The 26,061-nt window shown below is 41.4% G+C and overlaps 1 protein-coding gene across 1 annotated transcript in view; it reads right to left on the minus strand.

Moving 5' to 3' along the window:
- The window catches only part of CPNE4 (copine 4), a 498,537-nt gene that overhangs the window by 157,602 nt on the left and 314,874 nt on the right, over positions 1-26,061 (minus strand). The window contains exon 3 of the mRNA XM_040480191.1: positions 8,020-8,199. Coding sequence (XP_040336125.1) covers positions 8,020-8,199 — 180 coding nt within the window. The remainder of the gene's footprint in view (positions 1-8,019; positions 8,200-26,061) is intronic.

A 26,061-nucleotide genomic window follows, 5' to 3' on the forward strand; every position in this document is an offset into this window, starting at 1 on the left:
GTATATATACATACATATACATATACATGTATATATACATACATATATATACATATATATACATATATATATATGGCCTATATATATACACACACACATATATATATATACATACACATATACATATATATATATTTTTTTTTTCCAAGAGGATTCCTATAAGACAAACAAATAAACTGAAACTAATAAAACAAAACCCTAGCAAGGTCAACTCCAACTTGGCTTTGCATTAATAGATACTACATTCCAATTTACAGTAGCTAGTGATGAGCTTCAAGGGGCTTTGGAGGCAAACAGATCTGCATTTGAGTTCTAGCTCTACCATTTACTAGCTGTGTGGCCTTAAATAAGTCACCCAGCTTTATTCAGTGCATTTCCTCAGATGTACATGAGGATAATGGTAGTGCCTATTTCCCAGGGATGTCAAGCTGATTAACTTAAGTGAGATGTAACAAATGCTTAGCCCAGTGACTGGTAAATAAAAAGTACCCAGGGAAAGTTAACTACTACATTTATTATTCTCATTATTTCTGATTTGGTGTTCCCACTGTATTTGGTGCATGAAGAAGTGGAAAAATTGGGGGATGATTGGACTAGTTAGTAAGCAGTGAAAGAAGTGAAGGTGGCACTTTGAAGAAGGTCTGTTTGCTGTTCGAGATAGTGAGGGACCATGGCTGTCCTTGGCATGCTCTCTGTTGGGTGCAGCAGGAGAGGGGCTTAGCTTCTGGTCTCCTTTCTGCCAACAGAAATCCAAGGACGGTCTTCAAGCTCACCCAGAAAGAGTACACAGCTTTCTGGCCACCCTGCATCTCTGTGATTCGCCCCCCTCATCCATCTGCTGAGAACACACAGTTCTGCCTGGAGAGCTCTTGGAGACATGAACCTTCATCTGGCATTATTGTTCAGTGCTAAGTCACTGGCTGTGCTTATACTCAACTTCATGGCCAATGTCAGGTTCCAGCATGCTGAGGGCTGCCATTTTCCTTTCCTAAAAGCCACAAATCCCCCTGTTTCACATATCAGAGTGAGAATGTGGTAAACTCACATGGACAGGGCAAGTAGACAGTCTTGAAGAGACAGCTCTGAATGTGTGACTTCCAGCATGGGTTTTGGGATGTCACTTTCTCTCTCCTTTGGGGCCTTAGTTGAGCTCAGATAGGAATTGGAAGACCTGTCCCCCAATTATTTCAGAGACCTGAGTTGAAACCACTTTCATTTAAAAATAGTCTGAAAAAAGTAAATATCACACACACACACACACACACACACTGAAACCTTTGACTAAATAATATTTTCAACAAACTTGAGGCAAAGTCATAAGTTCAGTTTACTCATTGCCCAGGATATGGTGTTTTGTCATACTGTTTTCACCCTTTTTGCTTCCACTTTCACTCTTGAAACAAAGTTGGCCCCAATGTATGTTGATCCTTCTCATCATTTCCTAGATTTTCATGTCCTTAATAACAGCTTCCATACCCTGAATGCTCTCTCTGCTAAGCACCTTGTATGTATTTTCTCACTTGATTGTCACAATATTTCTCAAGGCCAGCTCTATTATTATCTCTATTTTGTATATGAAGAGGCTAAGTCTTAAATGGTTGCAAGAATTTGCCTGTGGACATACAACTTGAGAGCAGCTGAGCTGGGATGTGACACCAGACCATCAGGCTCCACAGTAAGTGCTTTTCAGCATTATGAAACTGTGTTTCAGACCCTGAATGCACCATTCCTATAGCAGCTCCTGGATCCAGCCATCCCCTGCCTAACTAACCAGTACAAGGAAAGGAATCTTCTTGAACCACTGAAATTATAAAGAAGAAAAATGTTGATTTGTGTGTGTGTGTGTGTGTGTGTGTGTGTGTGTGTGTTTGTGTGTGTGTGTTTGCTGGATCATATTAGAGATCTTAGAAAAACAACTTAGAAAAAAAGAGAAAACTCCCATTTACATCAAAAGTTAACATTTTCACACTTTAATCTGAAAGAATGTAGAAAGAGATGTTGTCACATACTCAATTTTTAAAAAATCATTTGATTTGTTCATATATCAATGAGTTACCTTCCAAAAATAAAAACAAAACATTTTCTTTGAGGGATCTCATCCACTTTCAGGCTGCATGGGCCATAGGGAGTCCACTGCCAAATCTGGATCATTTCCAGATCCTCATGGTCAGAGGCCAAGTGGCAACCTCCTCTGGATTCTCCACAGACATCCTGAGCTCAACACGCCACCATCACACTCTATTCCTCACCCCACTCCTCAATATGATTCCCCAGAAAGACAGACAAATCACTCCTGTAGGACCTGAGCCAGCTACCTGCAAACTCCTCCCTCCTTCACCCATTCTCTAAGGCCTGTTGATCCTGCGTTTGGCCAAACTCTTTCCTGGGCCTCAACTTCCATCACCACTGCCCTCATCTCTGACGAGATGCTCCTGCTACGGCACAAGCTTCCTAACTGGCTTCCTTGCCTCCATATCCACTCTCACCCATTCACCCTTCAAGGAATGCTAAAGTGATCTTCCTAATATGCACATCCAATCTTGTCCTCTCCCTGGTCAAAACCCTTCAGGACTTCCAGTGTAACACATCCAAGCTCTCCAAACTTTAGAGAAAGGCACTTGAAAGCCTCTGGTCTGGTTTCTCTTCTCTCCAGCCTCCATTATCCTTTTCCCAACCTTTGACTATCCAGCCATGTTGAATCCCTTAGAGTTCTCTGCTATTCTTGTGCTGCTGTGCCTTTGTGTGCCCTGGTCATTTTGCCCAGAGAGTCCTTATTTCTTCTATCTGCTCGTGAATTCCTACTCATCCTGTGAGAGTCATTTTTCTTCTTTTTTTAAAAATTTTTTAAAATATTTATTCATTTCTGAGAGACAGAGTGTGAGTGGGGGAGGGGCAGAGAGAGGGAGACACAGAATCCAAAGCAGGCTCCAGGCTCTGAGCCATCAGCACAGAGCCTGACGCGGGGCTCAAACCGACCAACTGGGAGATCATGACCTGAGCCGAAGCCAGACGTTCAACCAACTGAGCCGCGCAGGTGCCCCCAAAATCATTTTTCTTATGAGACCTCCCTGGTTCCCTGTAGGCAAAGGTAAGTCTTTTCCCTGTTGCCCCTGGAAAATATCCTGTTGCAGCACTAAATAACATGCATTTTAGTTACTTATTTAATAATGTTAATAATTTCCCAGCTAATTTTAAGCACTTCTGGGGCTGAGCCTCTCTCTTTTTTCATCTTTGTGTCTCTAGCACCTACTAGAGATAAGTTGGTGTATCTGGGGCACTTGCTAAATGCTTGTTGAAATAACAAATACGTGACTGAACGAAACTTACCATGTTAAAATAAAAGTTCATACTGATTTAAAAATTTCAATTTAATCAGTAAACTGATTAATTTTCAAAATTAATCAGTAAATGTGGCTTATGTGATATATAAAGCACGGTGTTGCATTAGACACAAAAAGTAAGTATTGATTATGGCCTCTGCCCTAAGAAACTTGCAAACTAGCTGGAGGGCTAGATAGTATGTATAAAAATGTTAATTGAGAGAGAAATTATTTTAATGAACTCAGAAAAAGGAACTTCTGGAGGCAGTGAAGAACGAGTTACTAAATGAATGAGATGGAGACAGGTTACAGGATCTTGGAGTCTGGAAAGGTCACTGTGGCTTGGAGAAGGGGCTCTATAGAATATGACTTAATTAGTTAGAACTCCATGTTGCAAGGGCAAAAAGAACTATCCCACAATGATTTAAATAACAAAGTGAAGCTATTGACCAAAATTCCTAGGAAGGACTGGCTGCAGACAGGACACTATCTAGCATGCAAATAATATGACCCAATTTCTCTCTTTTCTTCCCTTTGAGATGCCAGGCTCTTTCCTTTTCATCCACATTTTGTCATGTTATCACCCCTCCTTTTCTTCCCACAGCAGCTCGATGTTCTCCCCTTGAAGGGTATCACTTCCAGACCTCACAGCCTCACCTTTTCTTTCTCACAAGGCTCTAGCAAATATGTTTTTATGTTTCACTATCTCTGATTCGTTACATACCTTCATTGAACTAATCACTGTGGCCACAAAAATGGGATATCCTGCTTGATTTCAGTCAATTAGTGCCCACCCCAAAAGTATGGAAAGGTCAATTGTACCTATCACATGGCTGATAATATAAAAGGGTGGTTGTCCATGAACATACAAGATACCCAGAGAGGCTAGCCTGTCCCCGGGGAGGGGGGTATATGTGGGGTTGCGGTGCAGGAAAGCAGTATGGCTTGGGGAGCATGGCTTAAGGCTACACTGAACAAGTTTGACTTGCTGCTCATTTGTTTCATCTAAGCCATGATGTTAAAAGAGATCTCAGCATGTGGCCTCTCCACACTATCCTTCCCTAAATGGCAGAAGAAAGAGCTTTCAGATTAGGGACCAAAAGCTCCTGACTTCTGGTTTTGGCTCCGCCAGGACACTGAACCTTTCTGATCCTCAGTTTTCTCAGCTATAAAATGCAGGTGGTAACACTTGTCCTCCCAAACTTGTTAAGAGGGTCAAATGGTCAGTATGGAAGCTCTTTCAAGTCTCAAGATATAACTAGAAACTACTATTTGTAATCTTATCCTCAGTGCTCGCTTCTAGATATTCCTCATCTTGAGAGATTAAAAACTTAAAGCAATGCACTTCCCCCATTTCCCTTTATTCACCCCACTCTAGAAAGTCCATCCATCTTCCACTGATATGCTTTCATTGATATGCTCTATATCAATCATGATGCTTTCAGCTCAAGGAATGGAAAATCCCATCCCAGGAAACTTTATTATCTTATAATAAGGAGTCCACAGACAAGGTGGGCTCCATGTACAGAATGTCAGCCAGTGCCTCCACCTGTCTTGGCTCTGACTTCCCCTTAGGGGTGCTCTCATCCTCATCCCTGCTACAAAGTGGCTGCAGTAGTTCCAAGAATGACAGGCAGAGACTTCTTTCTTCATATGTGGGTGTTGGGTGTCTCTCCTTCTCTCTCTCTCTCTCTCTCTCTCTCTCTCTCTCTCTCGTTAGGCTAAAAAACCTTTCCAAGAAAAAACTGTCATGTGTTATTGATTAGAACTGGCCACCAGCCCACCCCTAAACCAATCTCTGGCAAAAGGGAACGGGATTCATATGATTGGCTGATAATACTCAGCATTCGCCCTTGAGCTAGGGATAGGGCTATTGTCCGCACAGCCACATGGTAGAAAATGATCAGGACCTGATGGCTTAAAGGGTGGAGTGATTGGCTTTTGGGTAGACAGCTGATATGATGCCCTGCTCATATACTCAGGCTCTATGACTTCAGTGCACACCATTGACTTCTGACCACCAGCACCTGCATTTCTTTGCTTGTAAGCTTCTTGGGATCTTTGGAACCTGTTTTGCTACCTGTGAAATAAGCCAGAAATACTGGAGGATGGATGTTCCCACCCTGGAAAAAGCCCTCAATAACTGATGAATATATATATATATATATATATATATATATATATATATCCCCAAGAATATAAATGCCCCCGTTCCTCACCTATGGGGTGAGATAACTCAGTGGTATCTGTTCTACACTGGCTTCCAGAATTTCCCCAGCAGAATTAAGCTCCGGTTGGCCACAGTGGTGGATGGCTTGACAACACTATTACAGGCTGCCTTCCTTTTCCTGTCTCACTTTTTCACTCTGCTATGGCATCTCCTTCACCTCCTTTGACTTCGTATCTCAGAGTTAGCTTTGTGGGAAACCCAAATGAAGCTACTATGTACCATATGCCAAACTTCTTCCTGAATCCAGAGGCTTTGTATATAGTTTTCTCATCTGCTTGGAACATGTTTCCTCTTTCTTCTCACCTGATCCGCTTACTCTCCCTTTAAGTCTCGGTGTAAATGTCACTTCCCCTTGGAATCCTTCTTTGATCTCCTCTCCACCTGACACCATTCTCTCAGTTTTGCTCTCCTCTTCTAATACTTCTCCTTAGCAATAATTATAATGGTTGTAACTTAATTCATTATTTGCATAATTTAATTAATTACTTGCTTCCCATCTTTATTCCCAGCTAGACTGTGAGCTGCTTGAATGTAGGGACAATGTTTTTAGCTCAACACTACACTGCTGACACAGAGTGGAGGGTCAAGGACTTACTGGCTGCTGGAAAGATGAGGGTTGTGAGAGACTAAAGATGTAAGTTTGAGGGTTATTCACACGGATAAAATGATTAAATCTTGGGATGAAAAAGATCTTTGATTCACATGACTCCTACATGGATCTACATTTGTTTCTTAAGGAAGAATCTAACTTTTATACATGAGGGGATGTCCATAATCTCAGAGAGAATCTTGGAGTGGCTCATTTATATCTATAAGATATGCCATTTAAATCATTGTATTTTATTTATACATTACAGAATTCTACCTGAAATCATTCATTCATTCATTCATTCATTCAATGCCTACTACTTATTAGGCATTGTACCTGGCAAGACTCTGGAACTATCTACCATCAATTCTTTTCAAAAGTCATGAGAGAGATTATATTTATGGAGAATACCCCAGAGTCCTTCTCTGCCTTCATCTACATTGGGCTTTTGGCTTTCATTAAAGGAACAAGGAACAATCTTATGAAAGTAATCACTATATTTGCTGAAAAAGGTATACGAGGACATTATTTATTTTGTCACTCAGTGCTCACAATGGAGAAATTAGTGATAAGTGGCATGAGGCATGGTAAAAACAAATAAACATGCAGGCTCGTCACCTCTTTGCCAGGCAGAATCTTCCTTACTAAACCATAAACCACACCCTTGCCTCTGCATGGGATTGATGCAGGTTTTGTGAGGATTGAGGTTTATATAATTTGGAATCCTTTCAGAAAAAAGTACATGACTACAAATAAAAATGTCACACAGAGCCTTGGAAGCAGTTTACCCAAGTGAGGGGCTCTGAAGTTCAAGCTTCACTAGTTTTGTAGTAAATCAGCATCTGACCTTGATTCAGTGAACCTGGGTCTCCTCTGCCCTTATCCCTGCCCTGGTTGTTCTGACCTCTAGGCCTTGTTTGTATTGATTTCTTACTTGAAAGGCCTTCCTCCTCCTTCTTCCATCTATGGACTATATTTTTTCAATGTTTGAATCCACAATGTCTCTGTGATTCTAGCAGAGAGCTCTCCCTTCCTGAAGGCCTACAACCCTATGAATATAGCCCAGGATATTTTGTCTCATTATGGCTTAAGCTGCATCATGAATTACTTTTAGGTGTATGTAGTGTGCCTTCTCCAATTAGAATGTCCACTTCCTCGACACAAGGGCTATTTCTTCATTTAGACCTCCCCTCAGAACCTACTAAAATTCTGGGCATGGCAGTAGGGAAGGAAAAAGTAAAAGTGTCCTGATATAAAGTTACGGAGTTTATGGTGAGACCAACCTGGTTGTTGTTTTAGTTCTGCCACTTATCAGTGTGAGGCTTTAGGCCTAACTTCTCTGAGTCTTAGTTTTCTCACTTATAAATGGATATAATAATGTTTATTTCACATAATTGTGAGGATTAAGTAAAAGCATTTATTCATGCACCAAAAGCTATTTATCCCCTTTCTTGGGATATTTTGGCACCAAAAGCTTGGAATACATGTGCTTGAGCAGTACTCCCTGCATGGGGGTTCTCATAGTTGAGTTGGGAGATGGAAATTTATAATGTAACAGCATAAGACTATATATAGCACACACAATCAGAGTGTAGAAAGTGCCAGTAAATAGTTGTGAAATAACTGACAGAATGAAGGAATTCAAAAGAGAAAACATTTAATTTTGCAAAATACGTAAGTCTTCACATATTCGCTGCATCATCCCTATGTAAATATAAAGTTAACTATAATGGGTATTGCAGTGAATGGGAACTCCTAAAATGCTACATGTAAAAGGAAAATAAAATCAAAGGGAGAAATAAAGCAGAGGAGACAGGAAAAAGGGGAGGAAGAGAGGCCCCAAGGAGGCAAGGAGTGGGAAGGGCCCTCTGTGGACCCACCTGGCCAAGCGTGCACTCCATGCCACCCAGGAAGTCGGCCTCCTTCAGCCCGTTATGGTTGCTGCTGATGTCATGAACTTCAAACCGCAGGCGCTGCACCTCTTCAAAGTAAAAGTCCACAGTGAACAGTTTTGAATACACCGGGTTTATGCAGGTGCGAATCACCTCTGTTCTGTCAACCTGCAAGGAGAGAAGAGAAAAAACACCAGGGATTAGGGCTTTTTATTATTACCCTTTAGGTGAAATAATCTTATGGTGATTCTCCTTCTTCCAAAACATAAATGCCCTCCATCAAGTCACCAGAGTGAAGCAGTTTGAAAGCACACAAGGAAGCACCATCAAAGAATGAGCCATGTGTCAAGGAGGGAAATCTTATTAGCATAATCTGAAGCTTTGTATTTAAAGATTAGAGCATGCTATACTGTTGGGTGTAATAAGGCAACAAGATGGATCAATTATTGGTGGCTTCCTGGAGCCTTAGGATGAGAAAGAGTCTGAAGGCACATTTGGGCTCAGGAGGAAAGAAATCTGTAAGAGATCAGTGAAGTCTGATGGGCACAATAATGGCAAATGACCATGCAGGTACCCCATTTTAACGAATCCTACCTTAACATTAGTTTTATAACTCCTGAGTCCTAGAATAATGAAGTGGGAAGGCCATGAGAATGGATATGAAGATGACTGCCTTTGGTCTCAAGTATACCTTTATTGGGTTTATAATGGTTACTCAGTCATTTTAATTCCCTGGGCCTTAGTTTCCTCATCAACAAAGTGAGGATTTGAAGATGAAAAGCCTCTTCTTGCTCTAACATTCCGTGAGTTATGATTCCCCTTGCCTTCTGTGATAATAACTCCTTATTTGCCCCTCTCTCCCAGATCTGTATTTGCCACTGTCCACCCTACTCTTGCCCCTGGACGTTGACCTCTATGGGTGGAATTGATTGGGCTCTATTACCCTGTAGGTTCTGCTTTGAGTCATCCAAAGGCAAGACATGGCAGGAGATCAGAGGGTGGGAGGATAGAGAGGTGCTGGCAGCACACCATGCCTCTGCACACAGAGATTCTGCTAGTAGAAGGAGGGAGCTTTTGCTGGGTTCTGGTAACACAATCACCCCTCCCTGTCTTGACCCTTCAGACTAAGGGGTGCTAATGACTTTCTGCTGTTGCTATCCCCAGTGAGCTTCACCGTCCTTAGTTGGCTCCCTTATACTTGCCCATGTCCCTAGAAAGAGTCCCTCTAAAAAGAATTTAACACTTTAGATGAAACTCTCTGGGTATGCTGTTTTTGCTGGTACCCTTACCACTAAGGTTCTTTTCTTCTGTGCCCATCACATACAAAAATACCATTTACAATACCATTTATATCCTGGGAAGTCTTAAAGGACCAAATTACAGTTAACCCAAGATCTTACAGTATTTCTCAACTGGAAATATCCATTACTCATATTTTACAGATCAACGGGAGCCTACATGTGCTTTCAGCTTTCAAATAGAAACATGGTCTATTGGATACTTCCCAAGTGTCATTCATTAGCACAAATTGGGGAAACGATTTCCTGCACTTTTATTACGGTACAGGGAAATAGTCTCTCAAAGAAAAAAAATGAAGGGAAGGTGGTGTTTGACTGTATCGCGCACATACATGTTATCAGGCAAAGAAAAAATTCAATACTTGCTGCAGCCTCCCTTGACATTCTTGCATTCAGTATTTTGACCCTGGCTCCAGCCCTCCCTCTGGGCCCTGTGTGTGAGAGAGTTGTCCTATAAGGAACATCACCTGCTCTTCTTTTTTTTTCTTTTTTAACATTTATTTATTTTTGAGACAGGGAGAGACAGAGCATGAACAGGGGAGGGGCAGAGAGAGAGGGAGACACAGAATCTGAAACAGGCTCCAGGCTCTGAGCTGTCAGCACAGAGCCCGATGTGGGGCTCAAACTCACGGACCATGAGATCATGACCTGAGCAGAAGTCGGCCGCTTAACCGACTGAGCCACCCAGGTGCCTCTCACCTGTTCTTCTTGATGGGATGGACAATCCAGGTTGTGAGAAGGAGAATGTGATTCTAGTCATGTCCCTGTCCAACAGATAGGAAACCAAATCCCAACCTATTGTTGACTAGGCAGACCAGTGGTTATTTGACTACTCTGTCTTCTGCTTAAAGCTCAGTTTCTATTTGAGCTGGATTTTAGATTTTTATATAATGTTCATTCTGCAGGACAGGACTGAATATGTCATTGGCTGATTGTATAGGTACAAGGATTTACTGTACTGGCATATTTTTTTTCAGTTGTTAAGAAATCATTGTTTTGAATAATAGTGTAAGTCAGAGGTCACAAACAAGCAGTCTGCAAGTTCAAGCTGACTTGGGAACTGTTTTATTAGTCCCATTTAAAATTACTTTTCCCTTGGGGTGCCTGGGTGGCTTAGTTAGTTAAGCATCTGACTTCAGCTCACATCATGATCTCACAGTTCGTGGGTTTGAGCCCTACATCAATCCCCACATCGAGCCCTGTGCTGACAGTGCAGAACCTGCTTGGGATTCTCTCTCCCTCTCTTTCTGCCCCTCTCCAACTCGCACTTCTTTCTCTCTCAAAATAAATAAATAAAAAGCTTTAAAAATATTTTTTTATAAAAGTACTATTCCCTTAATTTGGCAACATAAAAGGCAATTACAGATAAAATAGAATAGTCCTGTAGAAGGGACTATTTTTCTTCTCCCCCCCCACCACCTTTGGAAAAAAATCAGAATGTCTGCCACCCTGGGGCCACATTTACATGGCAACAATTGGGGACCGCCTCATTCAGATGGGGCACTCACTCTCCAGTTTCCAAGCTATTCTCCCTAAGTGAGTTTCCTTGTCTGAGCCCTAGAGGTGTTTTTGCAATGTCTGGTCCAAATTCACAGAATAATGAGCCATATAAGAATTTTCATTACATTCATGTGGTGCCTTTTGATAGAGAATTTTGAAATAATCCCCAAGAACTAGCTTATAGGTGGATTTGACATTCTCAAGACACAGAAAAGGAATCTTCTTTCCTTGTGGATGGAAGAATAGAGTCCTAGGCAGGTTGAGATGATAAGAGATAGGAGACTGGAAATTCCACCCAGTTCTAATCTTTGTTCCTCTGCTTTAACCACCCCAGATGGCACAAAGGGCTAATGTGCACTGATCCTGCTGCTTTTCTTCTCACTTCTTGATCTTCATATGGTGATTCCACGTAGATATAAAGTTCATGTTGGCATCAAGACACACACTTCAGACAGTCTATCCAAGGCAAGCTGCCAACATGCAACATGGAATAACTTGTTTTTTTGAGGGAAATGATTGGTTGGAAAGAAACTAAGAAATACACAATTGTATTACCAATACAGATAATTTCCAAAGACAATCTCAGAGCCAGTAAAAATCCTAATAGCATAGAGGAGCTCAGGAAAAGAAGGAGGATGAGGTAGAGGAAGAGCTTGCAATGCTAAATGCATATTTAGAAGATGTTTCAAAACTTTCTCCATTCATAGTCATTAAGGGAGATGCATTATCTTTTCTGGAGACTGAAGTGAGGCTTAATCTGAGCAATAGAGCCTAGGATAGCTCATGTTCCTCATTGAAAGGCATCTAGATCAAGGTGACTGTTTTCCAAAAGACCATCCACTGATTGGTGCTACCAGCTGGGTTAGAATCAACCAGGCAGCCTTTTTTTTTTTTTTTTTTTTTTAAACTCTGGTTCCTATTCTCTACCATTGGTGATTTTGACTAAGCAAGTATAGGGTAGAACCTAGAAATCTGCAGTTTTAAAAGTGTCACAGTCAATTCTGATGTGGTAATATCAGAGTAAGGAAATTACGGAGATGTATGGTCTATCCCTCGCTCTTCTGTGAGATTTTTTTTTTTTGTCAAGGTTTATTTTAATCTTGCTGGTCCTGTTACCCAGTCTTCAAAAATTCTGCTTATCTCCTTTCCCCCCTAGTTATAACTACTGATATATTCATGTTGCTTTATAATTTGCAGAACATGCTTACATCCCGTTTTTTATTTGATTCTTATAGCAATCATGTGATGTAACTTTGTACTATCTCAAAAATGAGAAAAGTCAAGGACAAATATCAGCACACGGTACTGGATGATAGAATGAGCACCTGAACTCATGCCTTTGGACCTCAAAGCCTGGACTGTTTTCCTTAATTCAAGTTTCCTCATGAGAATTCCTTGAAAGAAATGAAAAATGTGGCTAGGTTATGGTATGATGGCAATAGAATCAATGATCAAGTACTGCTTTTGCTGAGATGCTCTTTTAAAAATTTCATCTAGGGGTGCCTGGGTGGCTCAGCTGATTGAGTGTCCAACACTTGATCTTGGCTCAGGTCATGATCTCACAGTTTGTGGGATCGAGCTTTGCATCAGGCTCTATGCTGAGCATGGAGTCTGCTTGGGGTTCTCTCTCTCCCTCTCTCTCTCTCTCTCTCTGCCTCTCTCTCTCTCTCTCTCACACACACACACAGAATACATAAACATTAAAAAAATTTTCATCTGAAACATTTTTCAGTATAACGTTGAAGTGTATAATAGTTAATAGTTATAAAAGGCATGTTGTGTCAAGGTATCTACTTTTTAATTTTTTTTTTTAATTTTCTTTTATTTTTGAGAGAGATAGAGCACAAACAGGGGAGGGGCAGAGAGAAAGGGGGACAGAGGATCTGAAGCAGATTCTGCTGAGAGCAGAGAGCCTGATGTGGGGCTCGAACTCACAAACCATGAGACTGTGACTTGAGTGAAGTTGGACACTTAACTGACTAAGCCACCCAGGCACCCCAAAGGTACTTTAAAAATGCATTACTCAGGTTCAGTTGACATATAATAAATCACATCTATTTAAATCGTGCAATTCAATAAGTTCTGATATATGTACATACTTGTGAAACCATGACCACAATCAAGATAGTGAACATAGCCATTACCCCTTCAAGTGTCCTCATGCCCCTCCATAACTCTTTCCTCCCATCTCTCCCCCTACCCATTCCCAAGAAACTACCCATCTGCTTTCTGTTATGATAGATCAGTTTGTATCCTCGATAAGCTTATATTATAGTATATAGTCTTTTTTGTCTTATTCTTTCATTCAGTATAATTATTCTGAGATTTATTCATTATTATGTACATCAATAGTTCATCTTTTTTATTGCTGAGTAATATTCCACTGATGTCCAATTGGATTGTTTCCAGTTTGGCTATTATACTGCCTTACTTATTCATGTACAAGCATTTGTATGGACATATATTTCTTCTTTTGGGTAAATACATAGTATTGACATAGGTGTATGTTTAATTTAAAAAATTTTAATAGGTGTGCAGTGGTATCTCATTGTGATGTAAATTTGCATGTTCATAATAACTAATGATCAACATCTTTTTATATGCTTATTTGCCATCTATTTATCCTTCTTAAAAATTTTTAATGTTTATATATCTTTGAGAGAGAGAGACAGAGTGTGAGTGAGGGAGGGGCAGAGACAGGAGAGATACAGAATCTGTAGCAGGCTCCAGACTCCAAGGTGTCAGCACAGAGTCCGATACAGGGCTCAAACCCATGGACAGTGAGATCATGACCTGAGCCAAAGTTGGACACTTAACCGACTGAGCCACCCAGGAGCCTCTGCCATCTATATATCTTCTTTGATGAAATATCTGTTGAAATCATTTGACAGGCACTCTCTTTTCATCCTTGTGAGAACATTATGAAGTAAGTACTGTTATTATCCCCTCTTACCAGGAGGTAGAGAGACTCTGTAACTTTCCCAATTTCACACAGCTTGCAAAAGGTAGGATTTGAACCTAGGTAGTCAAGCTCCTGAGTCTGTGTGTTTTACCTTTATGGTATACAGTCATGCAAACTTGAAGTTTTTCCACCTAAACCATGTTGCTCAGAGTAATGCACACACCAGATGACAAATGTAAAATGTGGAGGTGGTAGGGAAATTCAGTGAGTGACATTGTGGTTGTGCCTCTGCAGATTGGTTTATCCACTGGGCATATTAAAGGTATAATGGGGGCCCTGAACATCATCCATAGCGACTGGATTGTGTAGGGAACAAATGTCATCATGAAATGGTTCAAGACTATGCACAGAATGGCTGTCTGCTCCCTTGGGCTTCCAAGGGCTGGAAAAGAGGTGAGGGATGTGAGGGCTAAGCAATGTGATGATATTAGTGGGGGGAAGGTAAAGCCAGGAGACAAAACTAATGCCAGTCATTGAGTGGTCTAAGGTTTCTGGAGAAGTACAGGCCCTTATCCCAAAGATAACAGGTACTGGTGAAGAAAGACATCATGAGCCAGAGACAGACGCAAGGATTCCCTCCACCCCAACTCTGGCAAGCTTATAATAAATTTTTCCTTCAAACTGATATTCCTTAAATATTTCCTCAATATTTACTTAGTGAGGGTTGGAAGAAAAGAAAGGATTTATTATCTTTTTTCAAACCACATAACTACCAAGGGGATGTATTAAACCACATAAAATTTAGGTAATAAAAATAAATCACTGAGCCATCAGAAATAGTGTTATTCAATTTCAGGATTTCAGCTGCTAGCGGCTGCTGATTTCGAGTGACTGGCTGCAGCACTGGTGGCTTGCTCTATAGCTGCAACAAACACAAAGCACTCAACAGAGATGATAGGATGATGCTGTGAGATGTGGCTTTTATTTTCAGTTTAAGTATATTCTCTACTTTGATAGGACTAGAACTCTTCAACATTTTACTGGTTATATAAAGAGTCACATGTAGAAACTTGAGTTTACTGGTGCCATTTTTTAAGATATGTCTACATTCTGGGGTCACATCATTCCTGGTTGCCTGGCTGGCCTACCGCATGGATGGGGGGTGCCTGCTCATCAGTTTCTAAAACTGAAGATATGCTTGATATTTGGCAGCTTTTGCTTCCCTCTATCGTAAAATACCAGGCAGAAGCTGACCTCCCACCTGGACACGTTCGTTTAGCTTAGGGTTTCTCACTGGGGATAACACTCACTTTCCTGGAGGCACTTGGAAATGTGGAGAGGTGTTTGGAGTTGTCACTGAGGGGGTGACATCGCTGGATGCTACCTACCTGACATTGGAGACATGAGTCCTGATCAACGCAGACTTACACGTGCCCTAAAGCTAGTGGTGTCCCCTAGTAATCCAACCTTCACCCTCAACTAAAAAAACAGAAACTTCTCCGAGGCTCTCTGGTTCTCAGAACCATCTGCATGAATGTAATTGTTAGCCAACAAAGGAATAAATAGTGGGGTCCTCCAGAGAGAAATGCTGGAAGACACCTCCTATTTGAAGCAATCATAAAAATTTTGTGGGGGTAACACCCTTCCCAAAAACCACCTCCTTAGAGAATCCTTTTGACCCCTGCCCAGTAAATTATTTTATTCGGTCTTGAAGTGGATGGCAAGTTGGGTGATGACCAATGGTGATAATAACTTTTCCACTCAGGCAAAGGAAGGGGTGAGGTACAAAAGTGATGCACCCTTATTGTATACCTTCTTATCTTTCCACAGAAGGCACTCCATATGTCATCTTTAGTCTTTACCTTCATTGATTTTAAAACATAATTTTATTTCACACTTTAGCATATTTAAACTCGAGAGGCATGTTATAATTGATGATATGCCATTGTTTAATTGGAAGCATCTTTTCTTAACTGGTGATACATAAAAGTGTTTCATTTTACCACAGATTTATCACTTTACAAATGAATCTGTTAAATATATCATCCTTATTGTGCAGATAATAAAATCAAACTGCATTGGAAAAGCAGTGGCAAAAGCAAGGTTCAAACCCAGTCGGTCTGACTCCAAAATATATGTTCTTTCTTCTGTACCATTTGTTATGGGTTTAATAATACCCCTCAAAATTCATATGTTGAAGTCTTAATCATCAGTACCTCAGAATGTGACCTTATATGGAATAGGATTGTTATAGAAGAAATTTGTTAAATGAGGAGGAGGTCATACTAGATTAGGGTAAACCCTGATCTAATACAACTGGTCTTTTATAAAAGAATAAATTTGGACACAGACAAACATACATGGGGATATCCTGTGAACATGAAGGAAGAGACTGGAGAATCTCAGCAACATCAAAGGTTGCCAGCAAATCCCCAGGAGCCAGGAGACAGGCATGGAAAAGATTCTCCCTATTGCCCTCAGGAGGAACAAACTCTGGCAACATTTTGATCTTGGACTTCCAACCTCCCAAACTGTTAGAGAATAAACTTCTGTTGTTTACCCCAATCTGTGGTACTTTGTTACCTAGGAAACAAATACACCATTCTACCTCTCTCAAGAAATATCCATTCTGGCTTTTTTTCACAGATTTATCTCCAAAAAAGGCACTCTTCACCCACCACATGGTAAAACCTTCAAATGCTCTAGATTAAACTGAGTAAGTAGTTCAAGATTACAAACGTCTCTCTATTGATCCATTGAACCCTCCTGGCATCTTAGCCTGGCTATACACTTAGCCTGGCTCTCATGTAACAGGACCTCTTGTGCTCTTGTGCCAGCTAGGTTCTATTTTGGGGGCCCTGGAGCTGAGCCTGCTAAAGAACTAGAGCTAGACAGTCCTTTGTCACCTGACATAGCTCCAAGCTTGTATTGTTCAGAGTGGACATCACCTTGCCCAGGAGTGTGGCTCAGAAGTAAATAAAATGAGCATCAACCTATAAGCACCTTCGTAGAGGTCTTTAGTGTCACAATGATGGGTTCTGGTTCTTCCTATTCCTTTTTGGCCCTCTCCAGCCCCTTTAGGCTGTTGGCTCCATCCATACAGAGCCAGAGTCAATGCTGACTAAATCAGCATACTGGCAGGGGGCTCAAATATGTCTTCCTGTGCTGAATGCCTCTGTGTCCTCTACAGCTATTCCTTTTCCTCAACATGAGTGCCCAGTTTGTGTGGCTTAGTTTTCTGCTTTCTACTCCATGTCTCATTGTCTTGAGCCCCAGCCCACTTAGCTTAGGGGTTTTGTCATTGCACCAGTGCTATACAATAGAAATTTCCATTATGATGGAAATGTTTTAAATTTGCACTGCCCAATATGGTAGCCACCAGCCAGATATGGCTACTGAGCACTTGAAATGTGGCTAGTGGGCCTGAGGAATTGAATTTTAAATTCAATGAGAGTGGAGCCCTCATGAATAGGATTAGTGGCTTTATAAAAGAGATCTTAAAGAGCTCCCTTTCCTCTTCCACCATGTGAGGAGATAGTGAGAAGCTGGCAGTCTCTGAACCAGAAAGAGGACTCTCACTAGGTAATGAACTTACCAGTACCTTGATCTCAGACTCCCTTGAGCTAAACTTCCTAGCCTCCAGAACTGTGAGAAATAAACTCATATTGTTTATGAGCTACCCATTCTATGGTATGGCTAAACTACCTAGTAGTTTAAAAATCTTAACCAATGTCCACAGTTAAGTTTGAAAACCAGTAATATTATATTACCAACTGTTATGACTCAGCCCCAAGGTACACAGAGACCAGGAAACAAAGTATTGTGGGATCTATTCTGAGTGTCACACCCCAGCTCCTGGATCAGACTTTGTATACTGGTACATTTCTGCTTTTGTGGAAGTGCCATTTTGACTACTGCTCATTTTGCTATAGGACATGAAGACTGAATGAAATAACCACATTATGGGTTGGTTTATTCAGATGTCTTGTCCAACTGACCACTCCATTAATGGTGTGCTCCCAACTTGTAAAGCAAGAGTTAGTGAGTGTGGTGGTTATTCTCTTTTGCATCTCCAGATCTTTCTGCTCTGCTCTGTGCCCCAAGAAACTGGCCTGCATGGGTTGATTCATTTGTTTTTTTTTTTCTGCACTCTGCCTCCTTCAGCCAATGGGATGTACAAGTAGGAGATCATAAAGTGGGAGGAAAGAGAGGTTGGTATGTTTTGCTTGCCCCTTTCCTGCCTCATGTTGCAATTTTGGCAGTGACTATGTCCCTCCCCCTACAAATCTCCTAGAAATGCTTCCTGAAAGGCTCTAGCTCTCACTGGGTTCTGGTAACACTACTACTTCTGCCTGCCCAGTAAGCCTAGTGGTAGTTTTTCACTATTGCCAGTCTTTGAGCATCTCAGCATCCCTTGCTAATCCTTCTAACTTTGCTGACACAGCTATAAATGTTTCCTTTATAAACATATTTTTTGGCTGAAACTCTGACTGATTCAGGTATGCCCTTAAAAATGGCCCGAGATACCGCAAAACCTGGAAGAGCCTTTCATCTCCCAAGGGGAGATGGAATTTTGTCCAGTCTGGTGGCTCATGATGAGTGAATTCTATGATCTTTTAGGACCTCGAAAAGTGGTAATCCATATGGGATTCATGTGGTAACTTCTTCTTTAGCCACAATATTGTATTCCCCAATCATGTTCAACAATGGATCATAAAGGACATTTATTGAGAACTTAGTATGCACCAGGCATTGTCCTAACCCCTTCACATATATTATTCCACTTAGTCACCCCAACAACCACATATTACCACTACCACTATTTTACATATGAGGAAACTTAGGGTCAAAGAAGTTAACTTGCCCAAAGTCACCAGCTATTAAATGATAGAGCCACTTGGGATTTCCCCTAAACTTCTTTCCTGGCACATGGCATCTCTCTTAAAGAGAACACATCTATTTAGGTACCCTCTGACTACAGTGATTTTAAGAAGTACCCTTCCCAACACTCAATACTCCAAATGCTCTTTGAGAAGAAAACAATCTTTAACACCTTCAGCTGGGTGACAGACCCTAAAGTCTTTTTAGTGTGACTGTTGAGTATCCAGTGCACCTTTCTCAGTCTTCACACTTTCTCTTCTCCCTTCTTCTGTATTTTATTCTTCAAGTTTCCTTCACTTAGCTAGAGCCCCTTTAGAATAACTCAGGAGAAAACTGAATGCTCTAAGCCAAGAGGACATAAGAAGATTCTATAACAGGGGTGCTGGGGTGGCTCAGTCGGTTAAGCATCCAACTCTTGATTTTGGCTCAGGTCATGATCAGTTCGTTGGTTCAAGCCCTGCATCGGGCTCCATGCTGACAATGCAGAGCCAGCTCAAGATTCTCTCTCTGGGTCTCTGCCCCTCCCCCATCAAAATTAATTAATTAAAAAAAGAAGATTCTATAACATAAATGGTGTTTTTCTTTTTTTTTTTTTTTGACGTTTATTTATTTATTTTTTTGAGACAGAGACAGAGCATGAACGGAGGTGGGGCAGAGAGACAGGGAGACACAGAATCCGAAGCAGGCTCCAGGCTCCGAGCCATCAGCCCAGAGCCCGACGCGGGGCTCTAACTCATGGACGGTGAGATCGTGACCTGAGCTGAAGTCGGACGCTTAACCGACTGAGCCACCCAGGCACCCCATAAATGGTGTTTTTCAATCCTAAATCAGTTGCCTTCTACCTCCCACTCCAGCTGTAAGCTGGCACATAAATATCAAGCAATCAGAAACTGCCTCACAAAATTCACTCCCGCCTTCTAAAAGCAGGCAGGGCCTGCAGGATTGGGAGTGGGAAGGTGTTGGATTGCAGGTCACTCCAAGTTGTGGCTAATGTCAGATCCTCCTCATCCAGGAGCTTGGAGGCTAATCCCACACAAGTGCAAAGCAATTTGCACTTCACTCAGATGTTGCTTATTAACAGGATGTTCCCACCTTCTCATCTCTCTGTCACAGCTGTGGAGTCCTCTGGAAAGGTCGTCCAAGGCTGGAGAGCCTTAGTTTTCTTATTAATTGATGTTTGAAATAGTGAAAAGAAACTCATCTACAGGGTGCTGTGTACGCACCCCAAGTCCAACATGCTCACCAGCCAGCACATTGTGAAGGTGGACTCGCCAAGGCGTGCCTCTGCCTTCCTCATAATAGCTGTCCACGTGCACGGATGAAGCAATAAGAGGTTGTTCATAGCTTGGGGTCAGCCCCCTGGGTCCCAATTCCTTCTTCCCCAACTCCTTTAGAATTAACAATATCCATTCTGCTTGTAAGTCAATTCCCAATTGTCCAAGTTGTGAATTAGTCACGTGATCCAAGTGGCCCTTCTCCAAATGTCACTGGGTAGTGAGAGCACATCAACCTTATGCCCACAGCATTCTTTCATTAACGGAGGGGTGCTTACCTCTTACCTTTTCTCATGAGGCATATGCCGCTGATAGCAGTTATCTCAGATCTTTTATTCTTAGTTCATCAAGTATAAAAATGGCAGCACCTTTTATCCTGCTCTTAGTTCAGAGTGATTGGTGGGAATGTGGTGTTACAAAGGTACCTGAGGCTATCTCTGTATTTAGTGGGACTATTGATCACTTAGCAATGTCTTCCCTGGGTATAGAAGGAGGTAGGAGTGGCTAAAGTGTTACATGTATGTCATTCCTCTTCTACTCCAGTGATTCAACGTTTAGCAGAGGAAACAGAGGCGCATAGGTCTTAAAATGACATTCCCCAATTCAGGAAGCAATTGAGATGTGGATCCAGCTAGATTCCCTGACTCCTGGTGCACTGCTCCATCTCACCACATCAAACCTCTTATTCCATGACTTCCTGAATATACAACTTATAGGATCCAGGGCCCGGTGTTTTAGAAATCACAGTTTAACACACAAAAAACCACATATACACATCTAGCCTTTTTTGTTGGTTTTATCAATAAGAACAAGTCCCCCACAACATCTAAGACAAAATTCTGGAAAACAAATCCTCTGAAGGGGGCAACACTATGGAACTAGGCCACACCAAGAAATGGGCTAGCAGGTGGCTCCCTACACAAGCATCAGTCAAAGAGGTCCTGGAACCAAGCCAGATGTGACTGGTCAGCTAAGAGAATGGTGCATGATCAGACATCACTGAATGTCCTTTGAATGGGGTGATTAATGCTTTCGAGCAGCATTCTGGAACATGCACTGTAGCACACTAGCTCTGAAAGCAGCTCCTGGAAGTAAAGCACTCTGTAGTCAAACGAGTTTTGAAAGCCCACCCTACTATCCCTTTTTCTTAGAAAGCCATCAAGAGGGATTTATATTAAAGGTTTTTGAGTTCTGCAGCAAAGAAATGTGTTAACTTTTCTAGTATTTTCCAAACTTTTTAAACCCTCCTTTTCTTTTCAGAGATACATATGTTAACACCCAACAACATATATCTTAAAGAGCTTTCCTTAAAGTGTTATGAAAATAGGTAGAGTAGTAGAGAGAAATGAGTTTCTTCTCAGCCTCAAGTGGATTCTAATATGCGCCACAGGCCTCTGACCCTCTCTCCACAGTCAATTTAGACCACGCAGCTTTGTTTAGCCCTATGTCGCAGGCCCTGCTGAGTGACACATCTGGGGTGTTGCCCATTTGCTAGTCAGTGGCTATATACCTGGATTTTCTTTTCACTGAAACCCAACAACCAGCACCCACTCCTTCTGCCCCATTTATATAAATATATACATATATATATATTGCTTTACTACTTTCTAAAAGATTTCTTCTTGAAGGCAAGGAATTTCCAATATTTTACTCTAGTTGTTAATTTATTTTTTAATTTTTTTAAATGTTTTATTTTATTTTTGAGACAGGGAGAGACAGAGCATGAACAGGGGAGGGTCAGAGAGAGGGAGACACAGAATCTGAAACAGGCTCCAGGCTCTGAACTGTCAGCACAGAGCCTGACGTGGGGCTTGAACCCACGGACTGCGAGATCATGACCTGAGCCGAAGTCGGCCGCTCAACCGACTGAGCCACCCAGGCGCCCCCATTTGTTCATTTAAAAGTTGAAGCTGCTCACACAGGGTTGAGAGAAAGCATGGTAGGATGGATACCCAACATTTTAGAAGCACATCCTCTTTGTTTAATCCTGATCATCTGGGACTTGAGTCCCCCATCAGTAGGCTGAATACTAGAATGTGCTAGACTAATACAATGACAGCTCCCTCTCCACCCAGAAGATTCAACTACTCCATATAATACAAAGCTCTCCAAATGCATATTTTCCCCCTCCTATTCCTGTTTCTTTCCTTGTAAACATCAGAGAGAGAGAGAGAGTTTTTGATAAATGAAAAGGATTGGTAATCAGAAAATTAATCTCAACGGATTTTCAATTCACTGCCAACCACTCAGGTAGACTGATTCTTTGTGGCAAGTACTCTAAGGCTGTCACAAGATAATGTCTTTATTAGAAGAGGTAAAAATCCTTCTCTTTCTTTTTTTCCCTTTCCATTCTTAAACTTCCCCTGTATTTACATACACATATACATACAGCATACAATGCTTCTTTTATGGAGCATATGTCTCTTTTACAAGTGTCTTCCACTGATGCGGTGACATCACTCTTACTCATTTGTCAGTCATCCTGTCATACTGAAGAGCTTCACCTTGGGGTGCTTCACTAGATATAAGCACTATTAGTGAATGGAGCCAAATCTCTAAGTGATGAACTTGCCCATCACACTATCATCACCATCAGCATCATTAAAATGATCATCCATAACCAATATTTATTACAGGCCCAATTTTATAAGCATGGGGTTGGGCACTCTCATGATTATAAAAAAGTAGCAAATCAGTAATATCTTGAGTGACTTGACAGCTTACCATGGGCTCTGTGCTAAGTTCCTAATGCTCACTCTTTCCTTGAAGCTATACAATAGCCCTTCTATGTTGGCTCTTTGCTCAGCAGGTGAGAAGCTTCAGGAAATGTAATCCAAAATATTGCTTTCTTGTAGCCACATCAGTGATTTCAGTGCCTAACCTTGGCCCCCTGAAAGATAGTGTTTTCACTTCAAATAGCAAAGTGTATTCATTCACTCAGTGAAGATTTAATGAATGCATGTGATTTTTCCAGTACTGAGCTAGGTCCTAGGGGTTCAGCCTTAAACTAAATACATTATCATTCAACCCAGAGCATGGAGTCCAGTTCATAACATAGATGTCCTACTCAAGGTCCCATTTATTCTGTGGTAAGCCTTGAGTACACAGGTAGGACATTCTGTGTAGTGGTGGCTATTGGCAACACTGTGGTGCCCTGCAGGGGAGACACTGCTGCTCACAGAAAGCAAGACAGAAAACAAATTCTCATAAGTGACATCTTTAGATGTACAATGTGTGTAACGAATTCGAGTGGCTCTTCATCAGTTCTGCAAGCCCATTATGCACATTTTATCTGATTTGGCAGCTGTTTTGGGAGCAGGGCTAAATGCTTTTTGTATTTGTATGGCAAGACATCAGGCTTTCAGGAATTAACAGGCTGAGGCCAAAATGAAGCAGATTTTGGTTCCATACAGAGAAGACCTTTCTTACAATCAGAAAAACCTGAAGAAGGAATAAGATACCACTTAGCAGGAATGAAGAAGAGGAGATTTAAATAAGAGATGCAGGGAGGGATGAGGAATAGACTAATTCTTTTTTTTTTTTAATGTTTATTTATTTTTGAGAGAGAGAGAGAGAGAGAGAGAGCGAGCAGGTGAGGGACAGAGAGAGAGACAGAGACAGAGAATCCAAAGCTGGCTCCCAGCTCTGAGCTGTCAGCACAGAGCCTGACGCGGGGCTCCAACCCACAAGCCATGAGATCATTACCTGAGCCAAAGTCCGATGCTTAACTGACTGAGGCACCAAGTGACCCATGGAATGGACTAATTCTTAAGGTTTATGGGGCGCCTGGGTGGTGCAGTCGGTTAAGCGTCCGACTTCAGCCAGGTCACGATCTCGCGGTCCGGGAGTTCGAGCCCTGCGTCAGGCTCTGGGCTGATGGCTCAGAGCCTGGAGCCTGTTTCCGATTCTGTGTCTCCCTCTCTCTCTGCCCCTCCCCCGTTCATGCTCTGTCTCTCTCTGTCCCAAAAATAAATAAACGTTGAAAAAAAAATTAAAAAAAAAAGGTTTATTCTAACTCTGGGATTCTAATTCTATGCCTGAATCCAAATAAGATTTTTTTTTTAACTGCTTTGACGGCCAGAGAATGGACAGTTTTTAATTACTTAGAGAATAAGCTTAGTGGTTATAGATTGTTCATGGTTCATTTCCAGCTTGCTGGCTTTTCTTGATCCAATGTGAGGTCTATTTTTCTTGGCCTAGTACATATGCACAAACATAGGCAAAACAGAATGAATGTATTAATTATGACTTTTTACTTTCTATATTTTTCATGCTTTCATATCTCGAGGCCCTGCTGACCATGGAGGGTCTGGTCTGTCCCTGTCAGGGCTGGCTAATTCTTAGAGACAGTAAAGATACCTGGATCATGATCTTCATATGCAAACCAACGAATTCACAGCCCATACCCCCAGTGACCTCCTTTGCCCAGCTCTTATGCTCTGGGCCATGATTTCTATCCCAATCAGCCCAGGGACAGGTAACAGACTGCTAGGGTTAGCCCCTATTCTATGGAGCTCACTGAAATTATTCAAACTAGCTAATCCTTAATCTGTACCCTGCCTTGCTCATTCTTTTTTTTTTTTTTTTAGCCTTTAAAAATTTTTTTTAAAAATTTACATCCAAATTAGTTAGCATATAGTACAGGAGTAGATTTCAGGAGTAGATTCCTTAATTCCCCTTACCTATTTAGCCCATCCCCCCTCCCACAACCCCTCCAGTAACCCTCAGTTTGCTCTCCATATTTATGAGTCTCTTATGTTTTGTCCCCCTCCCTGATTTTATATTATTTTTGCTTCCCTTCCCTTATGCTCATCTGTTTTGTCTCTTAAAGTCTTCATAGGAGTGAAGTCATATGATTTTTGTCTTTCTCTGACTGAATAATTTCACTTGGCATAATACCCTCCAGTTCCATCCACGTAGTTGCAAATGGCGAGGTTTCATTGTTTTTGATTGCTGAGTAATACTCCATTGTATATATATACCACATCTTCTTTATCCATTCATCCATCGATGGATTTTTGGGTTCTTTCCATTCTTTTTGTTGGTATGTTGCTATTGTTGATAGTGGTGCTATAAACATTGGGGTACATGTGCCCATTCAAAACAGCATACCTGTATCCCTTGGATAAATACCTAGTAGTGCAATTGCTGGGTCGTAGAGTAGTTCTATTTTTAGTTTTTTGAGGAACCTCCATACTGTTTTCCAGAGTTGGCTGCACCAGCTTGCATTCCCACCAGCAATGCAAAAGGGTTCCTCTTTCTCTTCATCCTCACCAACATCTCTTGTTGCCTGAGTTGTTAATGTCAGCCATTCTGACAGGTGTAAGGTGGTATCTCATTGTGGTTTTGATTTATATTTCCCTGATGATGAGTGATGTGGAGCATTTTTTCAAGTGTCGGTTGGCCATCTGGATGTCTTCTTTGGAGAAGTGTCTATTCATGTCTTTTGCCCATTTCTTTACGGGATTCTTTGTGTTTTGGGGTGTTGAGTTTGATAAGTTCTTTGTAGATTTTGGATACTAACCCTTTATCTGATACGTCATTTGCAAATATCTTATTCCATTCTGTTAGTTGCCTTTTAGTTTTGCTGACTTTCCTTCGCTGTGCAGAAGCTTTTTATTTTGATGAGGTCTCAGTAGTTCATTTTTGCTTTTTTTCCCTTGCCTCCGGAGACGTGTTGAGTAAGAAGTTGCTGTGGCCAAGATCAAAGAAGGTTTTGTCTGCTTTCTCCTCGAGGCTTGTGATGGCTTCCTGTCTTACATTTAGGTCTTTCATCCATTTTGAGTTTATTTTTGGGTATGGTGTAAGAAAGGGGTCCAGGTTCATTTTTCTGCATGTCACTGTCCAGTTTTCCCAGCACCACTTGCTGAAATGACTGTCTTCATTCCATTGGATATTCTTTCCTGCTTTGTCAAAGATTAGTTGGCCATATGTTTGTGGGTCCATTTCTGGGTTCTCTATTCTGTTCCATTGATCTGAGTGTCTGTTCTTGTGCCAGTACCATACTGTCTTGATGATTACAGCTTTGTAGTATAGCTTGAAGTCTGGGATTATGATGCCTCCTGCTTTGGTTTTCTTTTTCAAGATCGCTTTGGCTATTCGGGGTCTTTTCTGGTTCCATACAAATTTTAGGATTATCTATTCTAGCTCTGTGAAGAATGCAGGTGTTATTTTG

The sequence above is a fragment of the Herpailurus yagouaroundi genome, unplaced genomic scaffold (assembly GCF_014898765.1).
Source record: "Herpailurus yagouaroundi ecotype Mexico unplaced genomic scaffold, PumYag 159, whole genome shotgun sequence".
NCBI lineage: Eukaryota > Metazoa > Chordata > Mammalia > Carnivora > Felidae > Herpailurus > Herpailurus yagouaroundi.